Raw genomic sequence first — 19536 nt, forward strand, 5'->3', positions numbered from 1 at the left:
TCTCCATCCCTCAATCGCAAACTGAAACCCGCTCTTTCCCTCTCTTCGAGGCCGAATTCCTTCACTCGACCACCAAACCTTCTCCAGGAGGAAACATTTCCTTCCCTTCTCGGCCTATCTCTCTCAGAACGGGATCCTTTGGGAAAGTCCCTCCTCGCGAAACAAGCGCTTTCAGATCGATAAAGCCTGTCCTCTCTGTAGCGAGGATCCATATCTTTCCGTCTACTATCAAAGCCACCATCAAAGTCGCGGTCGGATCGCCTACGGGACAAACCCCTCGAGTAGCCAACATCGTCGCCAGACATGAAAGGCTGACGGTTACGGTCGTATCTAGAGGGCGAGATAGGACCCTTGCCGGAGGAGGACTTGTGGAAGAAAGGCCGGTGGGAGGAAGAAGCCGGGCGGTCGGAGTTGGAGGTTTCTCTGCCAACATTCTTATCATGGCAGGAATCAAGGTCGTCGCTCGATCTTAGTCTCTTCATGCTTCAGATGAAGATGCGAGATGCATCAACAGCAAAACGACACAGAGGTTTCAACAGCATTCATGTTGGATTAAACAGAGCTAGGGTTTCTGCGGGCGGTCGAAATCAGACGAGAAGACGAAGGGAAAACGTAAGAAGGTGGGAAGCAGAAGAAGAGTACCTGGAAAATAGCCCCAAATTCATCGTCTTTGAGAGCCCTAACTCGCAGATTCAGCGGCTTTTATATACGAATCCTCTGGGAAGAAGAAAAGCGAAGCTGAACGAAGGGAGAAAATGGAATATTACAAGTCAAACTCAGTGGGAAAAGCAATCGAGAAAAGTTTGGTTTTGCCCTCTCTTTTACCTTTTATTTACAGCTCCTGCCACGCCCGCCTAGATTGTCGCGGATGGTATTACTTGTAAAACTGCCCTCATTTGTACACGTGTCACAATGTGTGTGGCGGATGTCCGACCGATAGATAGGTCCGAGGCGATTGAAACGCGTGTCCTATGAAAGGTCAAGATTACACGTGGCATGCGATGTGTGCGTGTGTGTTTTACAAGAAAAGAAAGAGACTGGTTGCCCTTGCGTTGACTTGCCGCACTGTTACTGTCCAAGTTGGGATGCAAAGTATACATTTGTGGAACACTGAAAGAGCAAACAGTACTTAGGAAAATGGTAAACCACGGGTGCCTGTGAGAGACAAAAGGGATTTGTTTTGGATACAAACAGAGGGATGGATGGCTTTTGCATAAACCCTTTGTTGCTCTGCAGTATTTTACGAGCACTTCCACTCTATAAAGAGAGAACAAGTAATAACGAGAACCCTTGGAGCAAGAAACACGCCGACAGTTGATTTCATAGATCACAGCAGTTTTGATTAAGCAAAAGCTTATACTAAGTAAGATAAATGTAATGTTAAGAGACCGAATAGTAAGGCCTCCGACGCTGAGAAGAGAAAACACAACATTTTTTCTGTCCGACTATTTTTGGCATTAAAAATAAAATAGAAAAGAGTTGCTCGACCTTAGTCTGTTTTCACTCTCTGGCCTCTGAAGATCTGATAGAAGAGAGATACCAACCACTGCCACAACATTATCACCCAATTCTCCTTCGTTGCCTTTGCTTCTGGTCTTGGTCCAAACATCCCTTTGTATATTTCCTTCTGCTTTTGATACAGCGCTTTCTCTTCTTCTGAAAGTGCACGCAGCTCTCTTGTGATTGCTTTGTCGTCCGGAGCAAACTTTCGTGCCTTGACAAAATCTTCACGTGCGGATTCCGTCTGTCCAAGCTCTGCCCTCGCCTTCCCTCTTCTAAACAATGCCTTCGCATTATTTTCTTCCTCCATTAACACCTAACAAAATTACAGCCCAATCAAAGTTTTCCGAAGAAGCACCCAATGGCAATGATTCTTGAAAGAATGTTTCAAGTATTTTATTAACTCACCAGATTGCAGTGACCTATTGCTTCTTCGTACCGTTTCAGCTTTATGAGGCAAGCTGACATGTTAAGGTGGCATGGGTTCTTAACAGCTAAGGCCATGTCACGGTACTTTCCATACAGCTGAAACATAAAATCGTCGCCCATGTATGCTATGGCCTGAGAAGAGAGCCATGACCCGTGAAAATGGGAAAACACAGAAGGAGAATTATCAAGCAGTTTTAAACGTCAAAACTTAGACCATTTAAAAGGCTCAAGTCTATAACCATTTCATACTGCTGCATTGCCTCCTCCAGTTTCTCCTCCTTAAACAGAGCATTTCCGTCCATTTTTCTTCTGTCTGCTGTGCTAATCCTTTCTTCAACAGTCATATCACTACGAGGCTTTCCCTGTATAATTTCATCACCATAAGTAAGGAAATCAAGAGAAGAAGTCTAGCTTTGGAGTTTGATATTGGGGGCAGCCTGGTGCCCAAAACATCCTGTTGAGCCTACTTCTATGACTTGAACCCGTGACCCTAGATCACAACAACAACACCTGAACCGGTGCGCCAAGGCTCCCCCTTCTGTTGTTAGATATTTTAAAATAAATACTTGTTTGATGTCATAAAAAACCTGCCTCATTAACTTCATCAAATCCAATAAGTTCAACTTCATATAACAAGTCTGCCATAGGAGGAACATTTGGAAAAGAAAAGCTGCCATCTTTCCCATAGCCCAGTTCCCAGCCAACATGCAAGACAGCACGTTCACCAGACTTCATGCTATAAACACCAACAGCTAAACCAGTCATTTCTTGCTTCTCTGTTACACACACAAAAACAAATCTCATTTCTTAAGTAGGTATGTTCAATTTTCATATGGTAGCACTAGGATGGACAAATCAGATATGAAGATAAAAGTACAGGCCGCTTCATTTTATTCTTAGCACCAAGTTGACTCAGCAGTTCATCAACGATGATTGCAATTAAAAAGAGGGAAGCAGTTGAGAGAAAAATACCTTTTCCTAGAACCAATTCAAGAGGTTGTTGCTCTTGCCATGTATCCTCAAACTTATGCCGAGTGCTTTTAGTCCATGCCTTATAGTGCACTATGGCAAAATATGGAATGATCAGAGAGAATGGATCAAACAAACAACTGTCATGCATCAGAAAATGAAATTTCAAATAGAAAGAATCAAACAAACGGTTGGTCATGCATCAGGAAGCCACCGGCAAACAATTTAAGAAAAAAAAAAGAGTTCCGCTTCACGAAACCATCATGAACAGAGAACACGCAAAGGAATCAGTGTACTTGCTCTATCACTGACCACCAGAGCTTATCACGACTATCTACATCTTTTAACTACGTTACACTGAGTAGAATGATAAAAGAAAATAAATACCGAGGATATTAACATCGGAAGAATCTTGCAGCTTGCAACTAAAAACAAATTCCTGAACTTTGTAAGATGGTGCTTACAGAAGCACGTGGAGTACTTGGATGGCTTGCAACCATGACCTTCCTTAATGATCTGCTTGGTGACTTTCTCATGCAGGAACTCCACTTGGGTATCCACTTTAGGGGGGCCACTACCATCTGGAAAAGGCTCTCCATGCACAAGGTCACTACCTTCGGCCACTATTTCCTTCTCTTCTCCTCCTCGACCTAAACGCAGCAGTAACCAATATCAGTTCTACTTGTACACCTCCAACGTACGTCGACTATGACACCATTACCGAATCTGATTGAGGAGATCTTAGAATCGAACAAGGTGAAAACAGTGCTTCAAACCTAACAGCTAACGAATTGCCAGAAAAGGAGACATATATCCCGGAAACAGAAAAGAGGGTAGACTAACCATGTGTTGGATCCTGCTCTTCCGGAGAATCAGCCATTACTTCCAGACTGCTGTCAGGAAATCAAAAGAGACTGTTAGGATGATGTCGAGATGATGGCAAAAGAGTAGTGAACAATCCGTTTTGCCGATTTGCCAGAGTTCCTTTAATTGAGCTTCATAGCAACGATACAACCCTCGAAAAGAAGGAAACAATGGTTGCTTCTTATTGAACAAAGAGGAAAAAACCGACTGTAATTGTCGACAAACATGTATCCTGAGGTAGATAATTTCATGGCGACCAAACACAGAGAGAGAGAGAGAGAACAAACTTACGGGAGTTGGAGAGATCAGTGACCTAAACAGAGAAGAAGAGACGGGTGTGATTCGAAGAAGATTGGATCGAGAGGGAGAAAGTAACTGGTTAGAATTTCTTTTTCTCTTTCACCCAACAAAAACAGCCGCATCGGAGACCGGACGCGCCTCGTGGAGCGTGTGGATCAAAGGAGAAATTCTTAATTAAAGGGAGAGACAAGTCAAGCGTTACAAGAAATGTCCGAACACGGATCTAACAAAATACATACAGGTATATAAATTTGGAATTGCATGAGTTGATAATTAAGGGAGGAGCGATGTGACTCTCTGTGTGCGCGCGTGTGATTACAATGGCAAAAAGGAGAGAGAAGAATCAGGAGGAACCGGCGGCTTTAAGGAAGTTGTCAAAGGGGGTGGAGGGAGGAGGGTTGAAGTGATGATGATGATGTTGGTACTCCCCCGCAATTACCCTCTCCCTCTCCCTCTTCTCTTGTACGAACGGATTCCCCGTCTAACGCCCAAAAAAAATATACAAGACATTGGACAAATATCCCAGTTGGAGACATACAAAATACAAGGGAAGGACTGAGACAAGAAGATTACCATGGAAACACGCAGCTCCTCCTCCTCCCTCCTGGCACAATTGTGATTTGAGTGGACCATCATGTTGTTATTGCTTCCCATGAATGACATCTTCTCCTGCTTCCCCATCATAAGTGCCTCACAGTGCCCCGCCATTTCGCTGTACGTCATCTCTGGTGGCTCTGTCACTGAGTATCTCCCCAACTGTGCTGTCGTCTGCGACACCTGCTTCATCCAAACCCTGCCTTTCTCAGCTCTCTCTCTTCTTTTTTCTTTTACTACTTTTGTATTGAGAAAAAAACGGCGTCAAACTTACTGCATTGAGAAGTTCGTCAATGCTCAAGAGAGACAGCTTGTTAACGCTCGGCTGTGCGTCCAGTTCCGGGTGTGGACTGGACAATGCATCACTTCCAGGCACAAGCAAAGGAGGCTCAGCCTGCCATTTCAAGAAAAATAAGTTCATCACCATATCTATGTTGAATGGAAGATGCGGATCCCCCTTACATATGTTGCTTGAGATTTGTCCCTTTTCTCTTCACTCTGGTATACTTCTTGCACCAGTGTCTCTGTTAATTGCGCTCCCACCGGACATCCGTCATCTGGTATAAAATCAGCAACCAGCTGCTCTTTTATAGACCACGCATTTTGCTGCACACAAACCTCGACATCGTAAGTAGGTAATTGAAACGCCACCAGAACCCCCAGTGTTAGAAAGAGAGACAGAGAATTCCAACTACATCTGATAGTTTCCCAAGAAACTTCACTATCATGGTTGCATAATATTCTCTAGGTTGATGCTGGATAGTCTCTTCAATAGCTGCAAGTGAATTCAAGGCATCATCATCGTCTTCTTTCGATCCATATTTTTTTTCAGGTTGATTTTCCAGCCCATAAAAAAGAGCATCTAATTTGCAATCCTCCACCAACTGAAGAAATGGGTCTACCTAATTTCCAGAATGTCTTCTATCAGATCACACAGTCATCAAAGCATAACACATATAAAAACATTGATGAGACAAAATGTAGCAGATGTGCTAACTACCGTTTTTTCATTTAGTGCAGCTTTTGCGCTATTAACAAGAGGAGGGACGTCAAAGGCTTTTGCAGAGAAAATAATCATGGACGTAGCCAGAGTAAAAAGAGATCTGCGGCGTGACGGCTGCAATGATCCTAGAGCTGCAACAGAAACTGATTTGTTAAAAAGGAATTGACACTTCTCATGACGATCAGATGCAAAAGACTGCAAGAAAATGTTTCCAGATAACAGATACACTTAAGATGTTAATCAAGCCGTATCCACGCCAAAAACAAAAAGGGACAGAATCCCAGTGTGCCATTCTCTCTCAACATTTTTAGAAAGTGTGACCGATTTGTTTCCTTTCTAAGCGCATAAGAATATCAAGTGATAATCTGGAGAGCTGAAATGCGGAAATCCTACCTCCAAGAGAAATATTTCGCAAAGAAAACGCCAGCTGAAAGCTCCGGACCAGAACCTCATTGCTGGAGTTCTACATTACATAATCGTAGCTAGTTCATTATTCAACGAGAAAAGGTTATTTTAAATGTGGGGCATGAACGTAAAAGCCGGCCTATATTGTTGCCCAAAAACGAGATATTTTGCTGTTGTACCTTGGTTCGCCCAAATAGCAATACTAGGCTGTATGTATTAGCAATTGCTTCATAATTTTGTGGCATGTTTTGAGGAGACATGGACTGCACCCAAATTGATGAAAGCAAGAGCGTAATCTGGTGGCTGCTCAATCTAAGAGGTATCACCTGGCAAATTTCAGTTGGAAAGCATGAAATGTGATAAGAAAAAATGACAGTTGAAAAAAGATTATTTTGCATGAGCTATGGACGACGTGAGTGAGACATACTGGTTTCTCAGATGAATTTCCAGTAGCATTTTGATCTGCTACTACTGATGACGGGTTTTTTTTCAAGCTACGAGTTCGGCTATAACTCGACTTCAGCTTGCTCAACACTGAATTACTATTGTTCTTTGGCTCATCGTCATCATCAAAATATTCTGATGCTTGATGTTCCTTTATGCTATAACCTCTGGTGAATTTTGACTTTGATCTATTAAGTGTCGAAACTCTGTTAACCTTTGCAGTATCCTCTGTGGATTTATCTGATTCCACCTTCAGTTTTCTAAATAGTGCAGCAGAAGAAGAAAACACGGACACCGTTCTTGACAATGTCCTCTGTATATCAGCAGGCCTTCTGGACTTAGGAACTGAATTTGGGCAAACAGAGGATGGGACGAGAACAATTGAAAATATACGGTGGGCGCCCATCCTTGATTCGTGGTCAGTACAGACCATAGCTTGAAGCAACTGATGGAAAAGTGCATCTGGAAAAGCCTGAGAAAGGTTTCATATTATCTGCATATTACCTGGCACTATGGTCACATGTTGGGGAAAGGAACTTCAAGGTAAAGGTTTCTTGCCTTGTTTTGATAGGATATATTCGGTATAGCTGCTATAATTTGCGCTGCGCGAAAAACTGCAGCAATCAGTGTTCTCGCCATTACTGTAATATTTGACATGCTTTCCAACATGACAGCCATTATGTCAAGGATGGGACCTGCATCTCCTACCTGCCTTTTGAAAGACTATCGGTCATGTATTTTATTGAGAAAGATGTAAAGGAAAAAAATAGTACTACTATGATGCAACTGAGATATGCCTACCATGTGTCCTGCGGATCTCAGATGGATCAAAATTATCAAACCATATGTAGTCTTATGCAGACAACCCTCGAACCAAACTTGAGGTTATTTATGAGGATAATAAGAGTTACCTTCTGTGACAACTGCACGAGGCACTCTTCAACTGCAGCTTCGAACTTTAGATTATATTGGATCATCTCATCCCCTAAATTAGAATCATCAAGTGAGCAGTGGATGCTCTTCCGCAGATGTCTGATCATATCACTCAGTGCACCTACTATTGCCATGGATGGCTGAACTTTAGTTTGTCGAGCAAGTGCAGTAGCAACACAAACTATGTCCAGTTGCATTCGAGGATTCTTCAAAACATTCTTGTGGTCAAGATGCTTGATCAACATGGACAACAAAAAGTGTGTATTTTGCCCTGCAGTTGAGAGCACTCACAATTCGATATCAGCGTCTGACATGACTGGAAAATCCAAAATCAAATGGACCAAACGGGGTAGAACACAAACCGGATCGTTCTATCAGCAACTGCATGTCCTGCAAAACAAGTAGAGCAAGACCATCCACAGTGGACCAAACTTCATTGTTATCGAAATACCGGAAGAGTGATTCCAGGACACGCCGCACAGTTGTTGCTTCTTTTGCCAACTTTGCCATATTGTGCAGACAGACTCTCGACCAAAACTTGGGATCCTTAGCATCTTCCCTGTCCATTTCTCTTATTAGAAAAAGGAATTCCTAGCATATATATTCTATGAATTTGATGCATGCAATAGTGAAATGTGACGCATCCAAGAGGAGGCTGGGGTAGAGGATTTACACTGATACAACTGCCTTGCCTCGGTCATCCACAATGCTTCTCCAAGTAGCTATCCTTGTTTCAGCTTCTGTAGAAGAAAATTCTTTATCAATAGAAGCAGTCCCGCTGTCTTGATTGGCTACAGCGAGTGAAACTTGATTAAGGCCTCCATAATTTTCCAATACAACTGAAACGACCTGCAACCAAAGGATGAACGATTTGTTATAAATGTTATGCATCAATTGACAAAGATGAAATATTGTGATTACTTATTGAAATGACTGGTTGTGAATTCCATAGACAAGCTGCGGGAAACTTACATTGTCGAATTCAACTGATATATGTGAAAATTCTCCCATGAACCAAACCTGAGGAAGAAGCTATTAGTCCAGCAGAACCAATTATCTAACTTTCAATCAACTCCCGGTCATCATCAGAGAGCCCAAAATCTATTTTAGAGATAGCAGTCTAGATGAATATATAAATTAAATTATTTATACTACCATTGATGAAAGAGCTTGAAGTCCAGCAGAGCGCAAATTTCTTGGCCTTTCTTCTTCTCCCATTTCATGAGCTAATGGACAAATATTTGGGATCAACCCATCTAAGTTAAACATGTGGGTACCATCTGTCTGGACGACCAATAACAGATCATGGATATCAGACTTAAAAGTTTCAACGTATAATATAGTTTGCAGAGTACAACATGAGAATTTCGCGGGATACATAAATTGCTAAGAGACTCGCACCTGATTGTTAACAAAATCGTATAAAGCTTCGCAACCTAAGATGCGTATTTCATCGTGCCTAGTCTGGTCTAGCAGAATGTGAATGAGGCCAAGGTAGCTACTAGCAAACAACGACCTGTCAGACATAATGTATAAAAACAAAAGTATAGTAAGTTTTGAAATAGAATAACACTACTATTTGGTGGTGTCTGGCTTCATCCAGCGTATCTCTAGCGGTTTAATGTTGAACGAGTAAACATAACATACATTTGCTCCTTACAAGAAACCAGCAGCTTCTTGTAGATACACATGACAATCTTCACAGAGTGGAATTGTTCCATTCTCAAATCTCTGTAGCACCTTTGCTCAAGAGACCTTGTAATCTGAGAGCAATATACCGAATCAGGGCTTACAATTTGGAAGAAAGAGAAACACCAGTTTCAAACAAACAAAGGAGAGCTTGGGGATTTCACCTTAGGTATACGAAGAGAATTTTTCGCAGCGTATTCACACAGTTTACTGATTTTCCGATCATTTGGCTGCTCATCCTGCCAAATATGACATATAAGATGAACTGGTACAGTTAGCAGTTACTGGCAAACTTAAGGTGAAATTCGCATGGCAAATAAGCAGAAGCTAGTAAAGAGGGAAGATGCTTAAACAGCTTGCGCTGTAAAGGATTCTTCAGCTCTCGGTTGCCCAGAATCTAATACCACAAATGACTATGTGGTAATGCGGCGTAACATGGTCTGGATAATATAATACTACAAAGAATATAATGCGGTGTCACATGATTTACATTTCACTAGTTAACAGCGGTTGAAGGTAGTCGGAGCATGAAAATGGCTCATACTAGGTTGCAAAACTATCCTATTTAACCTAACCGCGAAAAGGAGCAGAAACAACCATTTGACAATCTAAATTGAACTCGTCACTGTATTCTGACAAACACGAGAGCTCGCCACAAAGCCTATGATTCGAGGGGGCAAAATAGTTGAAATCATAATCGCATGAGATTTCTTAAAGAAGAAGAAAACGAACCGGGGATCTTGGGAAGATGTCGGAGAGCAGTTTCTTGTAGCGTTTAACGGGATGTCGAGATCTGGCGCGTAAAGCAGGGCAAAAGCAACACAGGCTCTCGCACACAGGGAACACCGTCCTGGAGACGACCCCCATTTCTCTCCCCCGTCGCAGAACTTGAACAATTCCAAATTCACACCCTCATCGCGAATCAAATACAGGATCCGCTTAACTAAGGGATTCTGGAGATTAATCGCAAGGTAAATGTGGAAACCTGAAATGAGGAAGAGAGAGGGAGATGAATCAGGAAAAAGACAATTCTGGAATCAGCAAGAAAAGAGGAAACGAATTTTGCTCCTCTCTCCTCGTCGACTATTTATAGTCTTTTTCCCTCATTGAATTTTTGTTGGTAACCGAGGATTTAATTTAAATCAAGGGAAAAAAAAAGGGGGGTTGATTATGATGGGTCGTTTAGTACAAGGAAGAGGGGAAGACAAGCCTAGGATAGAATAAGCACGAATCATGAAGGTTGGAGTATGGATATGCAAATGAAATGAGCAGCAGTTGTAAAGTATAAAAAAGGGTGGAGAAGAAAAGAGAGAATTGACGGGAATGTAGGGGGAGCGGGATGCGGAAGAGGCTGCGTTAATTTTGGGAGAGGTAAATCAAATGACGTCCCTTGCTTCTATCAAAACCCCAAAATTAAAAAAATAAATAAATAAAACGTAACGGTTTACGTCATCTGCAAGAAAGCTCGATCCGACATTAGAATGGCGACGGCGTGCGCAGACAACTGGTTCCTCAACTTCGACAAGCCGGAAGAGGCGTGGAAGTTCGTGGGATTTATCATCATCTTTGTGACGCGGAGCGTGGTGCACCATCTGATGAAGCCACAGCCTTACCTCACCACCGATTTCGCTGTAAGTCCCATTGATGATGACGATGATTTTGGATGGTGGTCATTCTGATCATATCTATATGAATGTATTGGCAGATAGGGATAGTACTGGGCAATCTTCCCAAAATCCGGGAGGCCTTCTTGGGTCCCTACTCCATAACATTGAACAACATCATAGAGTTTGGAATGATCTGTCACATGTTCGTGTTGGGTCTGGAGATGAGACCGAGTGTCCTCATCCGACCCCCTACCAAAGACGCCCTCATCGCTTACTCAGGAATGTTCACCACTTTCCTCCTTGCCATTCTCACCACCCCTTTCCTCCGCTTCACCACCTCCTCCGCCATCAATTTCCCGCTCGCCCTCTCCCTCATGGCCTCTGGCACCGCCTCCCCTGTCCTCACCCGCCTTATCTCCAACCTCAAGATCCGTAAATCCGACATCGGCAAGCTCGCCACCTCTGCTGGTGTTCACACCGACATGGTCTCCACCCTCTTCTATTGCCTCGGTTTCATCATTCTCCCCACCGAGAAGCCTCCTCCCCAGCCTCTCCACCGCTTCTTCCGCCTCCTCCTCATGATCTCCTTGCTCCTTGCTCAGGCTACCTTTACTGCCATCGTCTCCCCCATCTTCCTCAATTGGGTCAACAACGAGAACCCCGAGGGCAAACCTCTCAAGGGCTCTCACCTCGTCATGTCCCTAGCCTTCATCGTCCTCATCTGCACCTTCCCCACTTGGGCCCCTCAATCCAAGTATAATCCCATCCTCAGCGCCTTCACCGCTGGCCTCTTCCTCCCCAACCACGGCAGAATGTCCAAATGGATCATCAACAAGATCAATTACTTGCTCGGCACTGTCTTCTACCCCGTCTTCTTCTTCTGGGTCGGCTTCATGACTCATATGAGCGACTTTGCCTGGCGTGACAAGATGGTATGGGTCCGAGCCTTTTCCCTCCTCCTCACTGTCATTGCTGGAAAAGTCGTTGGAACCGTTATCTGTGGGGCTTTGCTCGGCTACCATGTCCCTGAGACCGCCTCCCTCGGATTGCTTCTCACTGCCAAGGGCCATTTCCACGTCTTCTTGGCCGCACTCGCCATCAGGGTGAGCTTTTTATTCTCCCTCTTTGCGATTACTCCTCTCCTTTAGTGTTTCTTAAAAAGATTTGTCGCAAAGTGCAGACAAAATCGGTGACCAACACCACCGGGTCGGTGATCATTTTAATCATTGTCATCACCGTTGGTTACTCCCCCTATGTAGTCAAAGACATCATCAAACGAGCAAGGAAGCGCGTGCCGGTGCACATCATGGCACTTCAGTGGCTTGACCCAACCAATGAGCTTAGGGTCATGATCGGCCTCCACGGGGCACATAACATCGGCTCCACCATCAACCTCATGGAGATCTGTCATGGTGGACGTGAGCCTGGCTCTGTTTTCTACGCCACTGACATGGTAGAACTAACGGATGAGATCGCGGCCACGATACAGAGGGTGAATGGAGCGTCATCATTAACAGTGACAGATGATTCAGTGACGGAGATGAGAGACACCATAACGACGGCGGTTAATGGATACACGGAGTTACGGAGTGGTCAAGGCGTCACCGTACGCCGAATGCTTGCTTTGTCCACGTTTACTACGATGGCACACGATGTTTGCGGGTTGGCGGATGAACTCATGGTTTCCATCATCATTCTTCCCTTCCATAAAGGTCGCAATACTGACGGAACTCTTGACTCCGGCCATGCTGGCTTCCGTTACGTCAACCGCAAGGTATGAAAGATAAGATAACCATAAAACATGAAATATGTACTCTTTGTAGAAAATGGGAGGAGGAGATGTAATGTGACATGATATATTTCGTTTTTGGACAGATTCTTAAGAATGCACCTTGTTCGGTGGGAATTCTAGTGGACAGATCGTTTGGCCAAATGGAGGAAGCATGGAGACCAGGAGCGTCCATGGATGTGGCTATAATATTCATAGGTGGCCGGGATGATCGGGAAGCTCTTGCTTTTGCTGCACGTCTTGCCCGTCACTCAGTCGTGAAGTTGAAAGTGATACGTTTTCTAGAAGACAAGAGTTCTCAGAACCCTCCAAAACGCAGTAACATACTAAATAGAGAGAGTGCCGCAGAACAAGAGGAGGAGATGAAGCTGGACGATGAGTGTTTTGCTGAGTTCTACGAGAGGTACATCGCCACCGGAGGACGTGTGACCTACATGGAGAAGCATTTGGCCAACTCATCCGAGACTTTCACGACTCTCAAGTCCCTAGACGGGGAATACGGGCTTGTGATTGTGGGGAGGGGCGGGAGGCGTGCCAATAGCATGCTGACGGTTGGTCTGAACGACTGGCAGCAATGTCCTGAACTTGGTCCCATAGGGGATGTTCTCTCAGGTTCTGATTTCTCCCACAGCACGTCCGTCCTGATCATTCAACAACAGCGCACGCGTGGCCAGCTCGAAGGGCTTCATGACGATTTCTCCATCATGTGATCGGATTGTATGTAATAGTTTATGCCACACTTTGTACGTTAGCCCGAGAGTAAGAGACATCTTTTAGGCAGAACCGTAGAGTAGCAGCGTGATAACGTCTGACGCATATGGAATACCATACAATAAGTTTATCTGATTTTTTATAGACGGAGAGAGTTCTCAGGTTAGCACATCGCCAGCATTACAAGCATTTGGCTCAGTTACTAGAAAACAATCCCCTTCCTCTCTTTCTTTGCAGCTTGGAAATCTAGGTTCTTAATACTGATTCGAGAGCCTGGCCAGCTCCGCCTGAAAAACAAAAAATCAAAATGGGAAGATGGTAAGGCCTCCCGCACAAAACATCAATAATATGTTGTAATTTGATGGCAGAATCGGCATCATGAACATCCACTACCCAGCTATATTCCCAAAACCATCACAACCTCTACAAGATCTGCATGACAGAAAACCAGCATAAATTCTAACACATAATCCAGCTTTCACCTACAAGCTAAGCAAATGCCAAGAAACAGGAGAGCAATTACAACATCAATTTCAAACATTAAGCCAATAAGACTTTCAAATCCAAGACAGAGAGATTTCAAACCTCAAACTGATTCTTCAAATAACCCAGCTCCTTGTCCAGGTCATTGATGGCCTGGTTGTAGGCCTGCATCGGTGAAGACTGGCTTGTCGTGTGTATCTGCAATAGAAAGTAGATAACCACGAGAACGGCCATTCTCTCAATCGTTCCATAATCAATAATTGATTAAAATCCTACAAGGACTCGGACAAAAGAATAGAAAAGACAAGCTAAAAACATAAACCTCCTTGTATTTTCTCTTTAAGGTTCAATATGTTCTATACTGTTCTGGGTTAGGGACTTTCACAAAGGAAAATCTTAAATGAGGCAGAGACAAAACATACTCTGACTATAATTTTGTACTGAAGAGGATGGGGCAGCTTGTAGCCAGCGAAGAGAACGTTTTCGTCACGGTGCAGTTGCCTGATCGGAAAAAAAAAAAGGCAGCGAAGGTTAGGGTTTTGGCTTGAGGGAAAGACTTGTAAACCTAAGCAAACAGGGAGGCATACATGCGGAGAATGTTGCCGATGGTGTGGTCTTCTCTCTCGATCGTGAAAGACGCAGCGTTGATAATCTTCGTGTCCCTCTCATACGAAACCCTAAAATCAAAGGGAAGAGTTTTATGCGAACCTGCAGAGAGAGACTGAGCTAAAGAATACAGACATCTTACTTTTTGGTTCCTTCAGGGACGACGAATCTCTCGTATCGGTCGGGGGCGTTCATGGCGGTTGTCCGTCCTACGTCGCCTTCTCTCCGCTACCCAAGCTATTTCCGCAGTCGGGAGGAGGAGAAAAAAACATAGGCGGACTCGACGCTTCTTTTTAATACCTCCAAGCAAAATTTCCCACGTGTCTAGTCCTTAGTGGTCAGGATTCAGCCGAGAAACCAATAAATTAGGGCGTTTCAGTTTGACCCCATTAAAACCTATAAATTTTGTCAAGGTTTAATTGATTTTTTCTTTTTCCTTTGGATTTTTTTTAAAGGAGAGAGTTGGGCAAACGGTTTAGTTATCAGATAAGCGAATTGACTGATCGGTTTATATCTAAACTGAATTAAAATAAAATAACGGTTTAATAATGAATTTTTAAAATTCGAAATAATCAAAGATGGAATACACCGAATTTGAGTTAATCCAAACCGAGTTGATTAAAATCAAATGAAATCCAAAATAATCAAATCAAATTAACTGTAACCGAACGGGAGGCAGAACTAAAATCAAAATGGAACTCGTTGAAACCGAAAACTCCAATCACAATGAGCTTGCCCACTTCATGGTAATTATTTTTTTGGTTGTGTGTGGATCGTCCAATGGCCGTTGGTAATATTTGCGAATGTGCTAATGCTCGTTGTCGGAAAGACAAGGAGGTGTGCTTGAAGGAGGCATGGGGCGTTGGGGTTTCAACGCAGAGCACGTCCAGCGTTCCAAAGTTCGCCTTACTCTTCTGCCGATGTTCTCTCGTTACATACTCCATGTAGCTACCAATTCGTCTGGTGGGTCAATCCTTCTCGACTCTATTCGTATATTGTTTGGGCAAGTGGGGGCATGCTTCTGTTTAGGAGATACCAGTTTCTCCCTCGTGTGCAGGGGGCAGGCCTCTTCGAAAGATTCTGATGAGGTCTTGGAGACTTGCAGCAAAACATGTATCACAGGAACTGCTTGAAGTCTTGGTCTTTTATCCTGTGGTGCTTTCACTGGAGACTTCCCACCTGTGACCTCACAAAGATCCTTTCTCATACACTTCCCTATTGCTTTGCTTTCATCGTGTAGGTTAGTGGTGTGCATCAAAGTTTACATAAAATAATGGTGTATAAATCAATGGGAACAGGTTATACGCACGAAGAAGAAAATATTACTCGGTGAACAGGTTATATCGGTCGGGTTGTTTATTCTGGTTTTTATATATTTTGAATTTAAATAAAAAACATAATCATTCAGTTTTTATATTAAATTCGGTTCTATCCATTTGGATGGTTTAGTTTTATTTTCTATGGAAAAGATTTTAATTTGTGATAGGAATTTTTTGTTGGTTTCGAATTCGAATTGGTTTTGAGAAATTATTATATCAAACTCGATTTTATATATTATTCGGCGGATAGATTTGGGTGTTCGGATATTAACAAAATAAACCCACGGATGCGAGAGACAGAGAAAAGACAAGGGGAAATGCATGTGTAGCTCGGTCTCGCCTGTTCTCCCTTCGACCAAATACATTTAATCGGACAGAACACCCGGATAAACAAAATGCAGAATATTTAAAAGAAGACGACAGATTTTTTTTAAAAAAAAGGAGCTCCCGAACCCCGCTGGAAGAGAAAAGGGCAAAGATTAGCTCAGCCTGAGCTAGGAAAGTCCAGGTCGTAGATTTCAATTCAGGGTTTTACATAGGAAGTTGGGAAATTAGGGTTTTGATTGTGGAGTGATGGAAGCCCTGGTTGTTGATGCGGGCTCCAAGCTCCTCAAAGCAGGAGCTGCTATCCCCGACCAATCCCCTGCAATGGTGCGTCCATATTTTCTTCCGTTTCCGTTCAGTTATGGAGATGGAATCCATTAGCAAACTTTTTTTTTTTGTTGAATCCGTTAGCAAACTTTTCTTCCTGGCCATAAAGATTCTCTTCGAGTAGCTTGTTTCAGAGTCCTATTTTTGTTTCAAGCTCGTATGGTCGCTGTGCATCTTAAATTTCTTCTTGTCAATGGAGAAAAGTTTGTTGCGCTGTTTCAACAATGACAGCCCATGAATAAAATTTTGCTTTGTTATGTTACCCTATCAGATAATTCCATCACAAATGAAGCGCATGCTTGATGACGGGTCCTTAGCCGATAACCCAGTGTTTGAGGACGTCACTGTCGATCCTATTGAACGGGGCTTCATTAAGGATTGGGATGCCATGGAAGATTTGCTGCGATATGTTGTGTACACTGGGCTTGGATGGGAGGAGGGAAATGAAGGCCAGATACTATTCACGGATCCACTCTCTACTCCCAAGGTTCGGCTTTTCAGCTTTCTCTCTGGCTGTATTCCCTTGGATTTCTATTCTGGATTCTCTCTTCACATGAACGAATTGCTGTTTCATTTCCATTTGCCTGCAGTTTATAAGAATCAATTCTACTAGATGTATGACACAAATTTTCACTTCCTTTTATGTCCCAATGCATGTAACAGAAGAACGCCTACACCACAGAGTATGGCATTCCTCTGATATTAGCCCTTGAAAACCATATGCGCAGTTGAACGGCTTAGTTTCCATGCACATTATGTTTCCATCATTTGTAGGATGTAACAATTCAAACAAAACATTTTCTATTTGTGTATCGATTCTCGATAGTGCTGATTTTTCTGTGAACTAATATAGGTCTTATTTTCCTCAAATGTTTATTTTCGGCAGGCTATTAGAGAACAATTAGTGCAATTGATGTTTGAAACATTCAATGTCTCTGGATTTTATGCATCGGAGCAAGCTGTATTATCCCTTTATGCTGTTGGCCGGATCTCGGGTTGCACTGTTGATATTGGCCATGGGAAGATAGGTATATCGTTTGGCCTTTGTGATAATGATCTGAAGTTGTTACAAATCTTGGAGGATTTAACCCAAAATCGAAATGAGTGAAAACGAAAAATGCCGATCCCAAATAAACTTGAAATTAAGGCGATTTGTTGTTGTTGTTCCCCCTTTTTATGTGTATGTGGACTATATGCTTGCTTGATGCATGTTCAGTGATGAAGTTTAATGCAATTTATATTGCATGATGTATGTACGATGATAAAATTTATAGCAATTTGAATTGTACGATGTATGTTGAATAGTGAAGTTTAAAGTCATTTGTATTGCGTGATGTATGTTCAATAATGAAGTTTAGAGCAATTCATATTTGTTATACCTCTTGTTTCGAAACTGTTTTATGTTCAATGGTTTGATCTCTGATAAATTTTCGTTAGCCAATATTTTTGTCCTGATGTTGGACTTTCTCATATTTGAATTGAACAGGCAGCTCATGCTTTTCTAGTTGGTTTGTGTAATTGTGATGTTGTCTGTTAGCATGTATTTATTGCGTTTCAACATATAATTGATCTCTCCATATCTCACCCAGTGGCTGGAATATTTATTTCTTTCTGTTGTAGCAGATATTGCCCCAGTTCTTGAAGGTGCTGTTCAGCACATTGCCTCAAAACGGTTTGAGCTTGGTGGGACTGATCTGACAGAACTATTTGCTCAAGAGCTTGGGAAATCCAACCCATTGATGAATCTTACCATGTCTGATGTTGAAAAATTGAAGGAGCAGTATGCGTGTTGTGCTGAGGATGAAGTTTCGTATGAGAAAGCCAGAAATTGTGCAATGGAGCAGCATACGCTTCCTGATGGACAGGTTTGTGGCTATAGATCAATAACTACAGTTGTGTTGCCAGCGGAGTTCGGAATCTGCTTCTTTCTTCCTCCTAGTCTCTCCATCGTTTTCTGTTCAGGACAGGCACTATGCACATTTTCCCTTGTTTTCTTGAGTCTCCTTGACGTCTTGCATTGGTTGGATTTTCATGTTGGAGTAACGTTGTATTCTTTCCCATTATAAGTGTTTTGGTGTGTCTATGCATGTGAATTATTCCACCATAGAGTTGTTCCCAGATTTAGTCCGTGACAGAGTTTTCAGCACCACAATTACAATTGTGCAGTTAACAACACTCAGAACAGAAAACTCCAAGTTTCAAAAGTTTCAATTGAGTTTACTTACATGCTCAAGAAACTGATTTAACTCAGACAACGACCCAGTTGTGCCTTTCACTCCATATGCTCTCTCTGTACTTTCCTTACTATTGTTTGCTTCTGCCATGTCTAGTTGCAGCATTTCTGAAACTGTAGATTTTTTTTTTTTATCTTTGCCTGGACGGTTTAGGTGATAACCATTGGGCGGGAGAAATACACTGTTGGTGAAGCTCTGTTCCAGCCGTCAATACTGGGTCTAGAGGAGCATGGAATCGTCGAGCAGCTTGTCCGCATTATCTCTATGGTGTCATCTGAGAACCACCGACAGCTCTTAGAGAATACTGTGCTTTGTGGTGGTACAACCTCCATTACAGGTGAGTTGCTTGTGAAACTTGGGACCCTTTGACTGTGATCGTTTAGAGTGCCTTGGATTATTTTTGGAATTTCAAGGGTCAAAGGCAGAAACGTGCTGTATTCTTCACAGGGTTTGAAGCTAGATTTCAGAAAGAATCAAATCTGTGTTCATCAGCTATCCGACCTGCCTTGGTTAAGGTAAATCCCAAGCTATGTAATTTTTTACGCTCTTCTAATGGACTCAAGAGGAGACCTTCCTCGACATTTTGTCTATGTACAGCCACCGGAGTACATGCCTGAGAATTTGGCCTTGTATTCGGCATGGGTGGGAGGAGCTATACTTGCCAAAGTTGTGTTCCCCCAGAACCAACATGTGACTAAAGCAGACTACGACGAGACTGGGCCTTCTGTAGTTCACAGGAAATGCTTCTGACGGTGTTGAGCCTCTGCTATGTTGTTCTCCATTATATTCGTTGTTACACTAAGTTAAATCTCTTAAATTGTAGCATAAGATTCGTTGCTTAGCAAACGTTGTGTTTATTCTTGCTTGGGTTAAACGTAATTGCTTCTTTTTTTTTCTTTCTAGTTTTAGGGTTTTTTTTGTTTCTCTACTTAATGTATTTTATTCTTGGGCTATTAAACACAAAATCCTACGTTTAATGTTGAAGAAAGAAAATGAATCTTACAAA

At 42.7% G+C, this 19536-nt stretch overlaps 6 protein-coding genes across 11 annotated transcripts in view; 2 read left to right on the forward strand and 4 right to left on the reverse strand.

Moving 5' to 3' along the window:
- Nucleotides 1–759, reverse strand: part of LOC104803056 (protein OBERON 4) — a 4756-nt gene extending 3997 nt beyond the window's left edge. The window contains exons 1-2 of the mRNA XM_010526932.2: nt 643–759; nt 3–483 (exon numbers count right to left, since the gene is read on the reverse strand). Coding sequence (XP_010525234.1) covers nt 3–483; nt 643–665 — 504 coding nt within the window. The 5' untranslated portion in view covers nt 666–759. The remainder of the gene's footprint in view (nt 1–2; nt 484–642) is intronic.
- A 536-nt stretch (nt 760–1295) lies between these two features.
- On the reverse strand, nt 1296–4195 carry LOC104801977 (peptidyl-prolyl cis-trans isomerase FKBP42). Of its 2 annotated transcripts, none has more exons than XM_010525369.2 (8): nt 4054–4195; nt 3742–3788; nt 3363–3548; nt 2902–2991; nt 2521–2705; nt 2169–2291; nt 1909–2061; nt 1296–1816 (listed from the first exon to the last, which is right to left on the reverse strand). In XM_010525369.2, exons 2-8 carry the CDS (start codon nt 3776–3778, stop codon nt 1490–1492), a joined length of 1101 nt encoding a protein of 366 aa, XP_010523671.1. In that variant the 5' UTR covers nt 3779–3788; nt 4054–4195; the 3' UTR covers nt 1296–1489. The 2 variants fall into 2 exon arrangements, with proteins under 2 accessions (XP_010523671.1, XP_010523670.1); XM_010525368.2 differs by having other exon boundaries at nt 3742–3791; nt 4054–4193.
- Nucleotides 4196–4215: 20 nt separating this feature from the next.
- LOC104801976 lies at nt 4216–10131 on the reverse strand. Of its 3 annotated transcripts, none has more exons than XM_010525366.2 (19): nt 9863–10131; nt 9295–9369; nt 9089–9204; nt 8843–8957; nt 8597–8725; nt 8414–8461; nt 8115–8290; nt 7804–8000; nt 7420–7712; nt 7067–7216; nt 6492–6980; nt 6244–6390; nt 6053–6122; nt 5657–5790; nt 5379–5558; nt 5119–5262; nt 4931–5050; nt 4636–4839; nt 4216–4543 (listed from the first exon to the last, which is right to left on the reverse strand). In XM_010525366.2, exons 1-19 carry the CDS (start codon nt 9995–9997, stop codon nt 4406–4408), a joined length of 3060 nt encoding a protein of 1019 aa, XP_010523668.1. In that variant the 5' UTR covers nt 9998–10131; the 3' UTR covers nt 4216–4405. The 3 variants fall into 3 exon arrangements, with proteins under 3 accessions (XP_010523668.1, XP_010523667.1, XP_010523669.1); XM_010525365.2 differs by having other exon boundaries at nt 5352–5558; nt 9863–10023; XM_010525367.2 differs by lacking the exon at nt 8597–8725 and having other exon boundaries at nt 5352–5558; nt 9863–10129.
- Nucleotides 10132–10332: 201 nt separating this feature from the next.
- Nucleotides 10333–13403, forward strand: LOC104801975 (cation/H(+) antiporter 28). 2 transcript variants are annotated; one of them, XM_010525364.2, is made up of 5 exons: nt 10333–10501; nt 10595–10761; nt 10836–11840; nt 11918–12511; nt 12613–13403. In XM_010525364.2, exons 2-5 carry the CDS (start codon nt 10612–10614, stop codon nt 13234–13236), a joined length of 2373 nt encoding a protein of 790 aa, XP_010523666.1. In that variant the 5' UTR covers nt 10333–10501; nt 10595–10611; the 3' UTR covers nt 13237–13403. The 2 variants fall into 2 exon arrangements, with proteins under 2 accessions (XP_010523666.1, XP_010523665.1); XM_010525363.1 differs by having other exon boundaries at nt 10436–10501; nt 10591–10761.
- On the reverse strand, nt 13350–14600 carry LOC104801974 (DNA-directed RNA polymerases II, IV and V subunit 11). The gene is made up of 5 exons (XM_010525361.2): nt 14469–14600; nt 14308–14397; nt 14143–14221; nt 13823–13918; nt 13350–13524 (listed from the first exon to the last, which is right to left on the reverse strand). Exons 1-5 carry the CDS (start codon nt 14519–14521, stop codon nt 13492–13494), a joined length of 351 nt encoding a protein of 116 aa, XP_010523663.1. The 5' UTR covers nt 14522–14600; the 3' UTR covers nt 13350–13491.
- A 1361-nt stretch (nt 14601–15961) lies between these two features.
- LOC104801978 (actin-related protein 7) lies at nt 15962–19504 on the forward strand. 2 transcript variants are annotated; one of them, XM_010525370.2, is made up of 7 exons: nt 15962–16296; nt 16568–16783; nt 17183–17324; nt 17917–18161; nt 18684–18867; nt 18978–19045; nt 19128–19504. In XM_010525370.2, exons 1-7 carry the CDS (start codon nt 16219–16221, stop codon nt 19278–19280), a joined length of 1086 nt encoding a protein of 361 aa, XP_010523672.1. In that variant the 5' UTR covers nt 15962–16218; the 3' UTR covers nt 19281–19504. The 2 variants fall into 2 exon arrangements, with proteins under 2 accessions (XP_010523672.1, XP_010523673.1); XM_010525371.2 differs by having other exon boundaries at nt 15967–16296; nt 17920–18161.
- Nucleotides 19505–19536: the final 32 nt, after the last annotated feature.

This window comes from Tarenaya hassleriana, unplaced genomic scaffold (assembly GCF_000463585.1).
Source record: "Tarenaya hassleriana unplaced genomic scaffold, ASM46358v1 Cleome8, whole genome shotgun sequence".
NCBI classification, from domain to species: domain Eukaryota; kingdom Viridiplantae; phylum Streptophyta; class Magnoliopsida; order Brassicales; family Cleomaceae; genus Tarenaya; species Tarenaya hassleriana.

Coding starts and splice junctions, on each gene's coding strand:
- LOC104801977 (XM_010525369.2), bottom strand. CDS start 3,778: ATGGCTGATTCTCCGGAAGAGCAGGATCCAACACATG. Junction 3,549..3,741: donor AGAGCAGGATCCAACACATG/GTTAGTCTACCC, acceptor TGCTGCGTTTAG/GTCGAGGAGGAGAAGAGAAG. Junction 2,992..3,362: donor CAAGTACTCCACGTGCTTCT/GTAAGCACCATC, acceptor ATTTTGCCATAG/TGCACTATAAGGCATGGACT.
- LOC104801976 (XM_010525365.2), bottom strand. CDS start 9,997: ATGGGGGTCGTCTCCAGGACGGTGTTCCCTGTGTGCGAGAGCCTGTGT. Junction 8,726..8,842: donor ACGATTTTGTTAACAATCAG/GTGCGAGTCTCT, acceptor TTGGTCGTCCAG/ACAGATGGTACCCACATGTT. Junction 4,840..4,930: donor TTGACGAACTTCTCAATGCA/GTAAGTTTGACG, acceptor TGGATGAAGCAG/GTGTCGCAGACGACAGCACA.
- LOC104801975 (XM_010525364.2), top strand. CDS start 10,612: ATGGCGACGGCGTGCGCAGACAACTGGTTCCTCAACTTCGACAAGCCG. Junction 11,841..11,917: donor TGGCCGCACTCGCCATCAGG/GTGAGCTTTTTA, acceptor CGCAAAGTGCAG/ACAAAATCGGTGACCAACAC. Junction 12,512..12,612: donor TCCGTTACGTCAACCGCAAG/GTATGAAAGATA, acceptor GTTTTTGGACAG/ATTCTTAAGAATGCACCTTG.
- LOC104801974 (XM_010525361.2), bottom strand. CDS start 14,521: ATGAACGCCCCCGACCGATACGAGAGATTCGTCGTCCCTGAAGGAACC. Junction 14,222..14,307: donor ATCGGCAACATTCTCCGCAT/GTATGCCTCCCT, acceptor TTTTCCGATCAG/GCAACTGCACCGTGACGAAA. Junction 13,919..14,142: donor AGTACAAAATTATAGTCAGA/GTATGTTTTGTC, acceptor TTTCTATTGCAG/ATACACACGACAAGCCAGTC.
- LOC104801978 (XM_010525370.2), top strand. CDS start 16,219: ATGGAAGCCCTGGTTGTTGATGCGGGCTCCAAGCTCCTCAAAGCAGGA. Junction 17,325..17,916: donor TATTGGCCATGGGAAGATAG/GTATATCGTTTG, acceptor TTTCTGTTGTAG/CAGATATTGCCCCAGTTCTT. Junction 18,868..18,977: donor TGGTACAACCTCCATTACAG/GTGAGTTGCTTG, acceptor TATTCTTCACAG/GGTTTGAAGCTAGATTTCAG.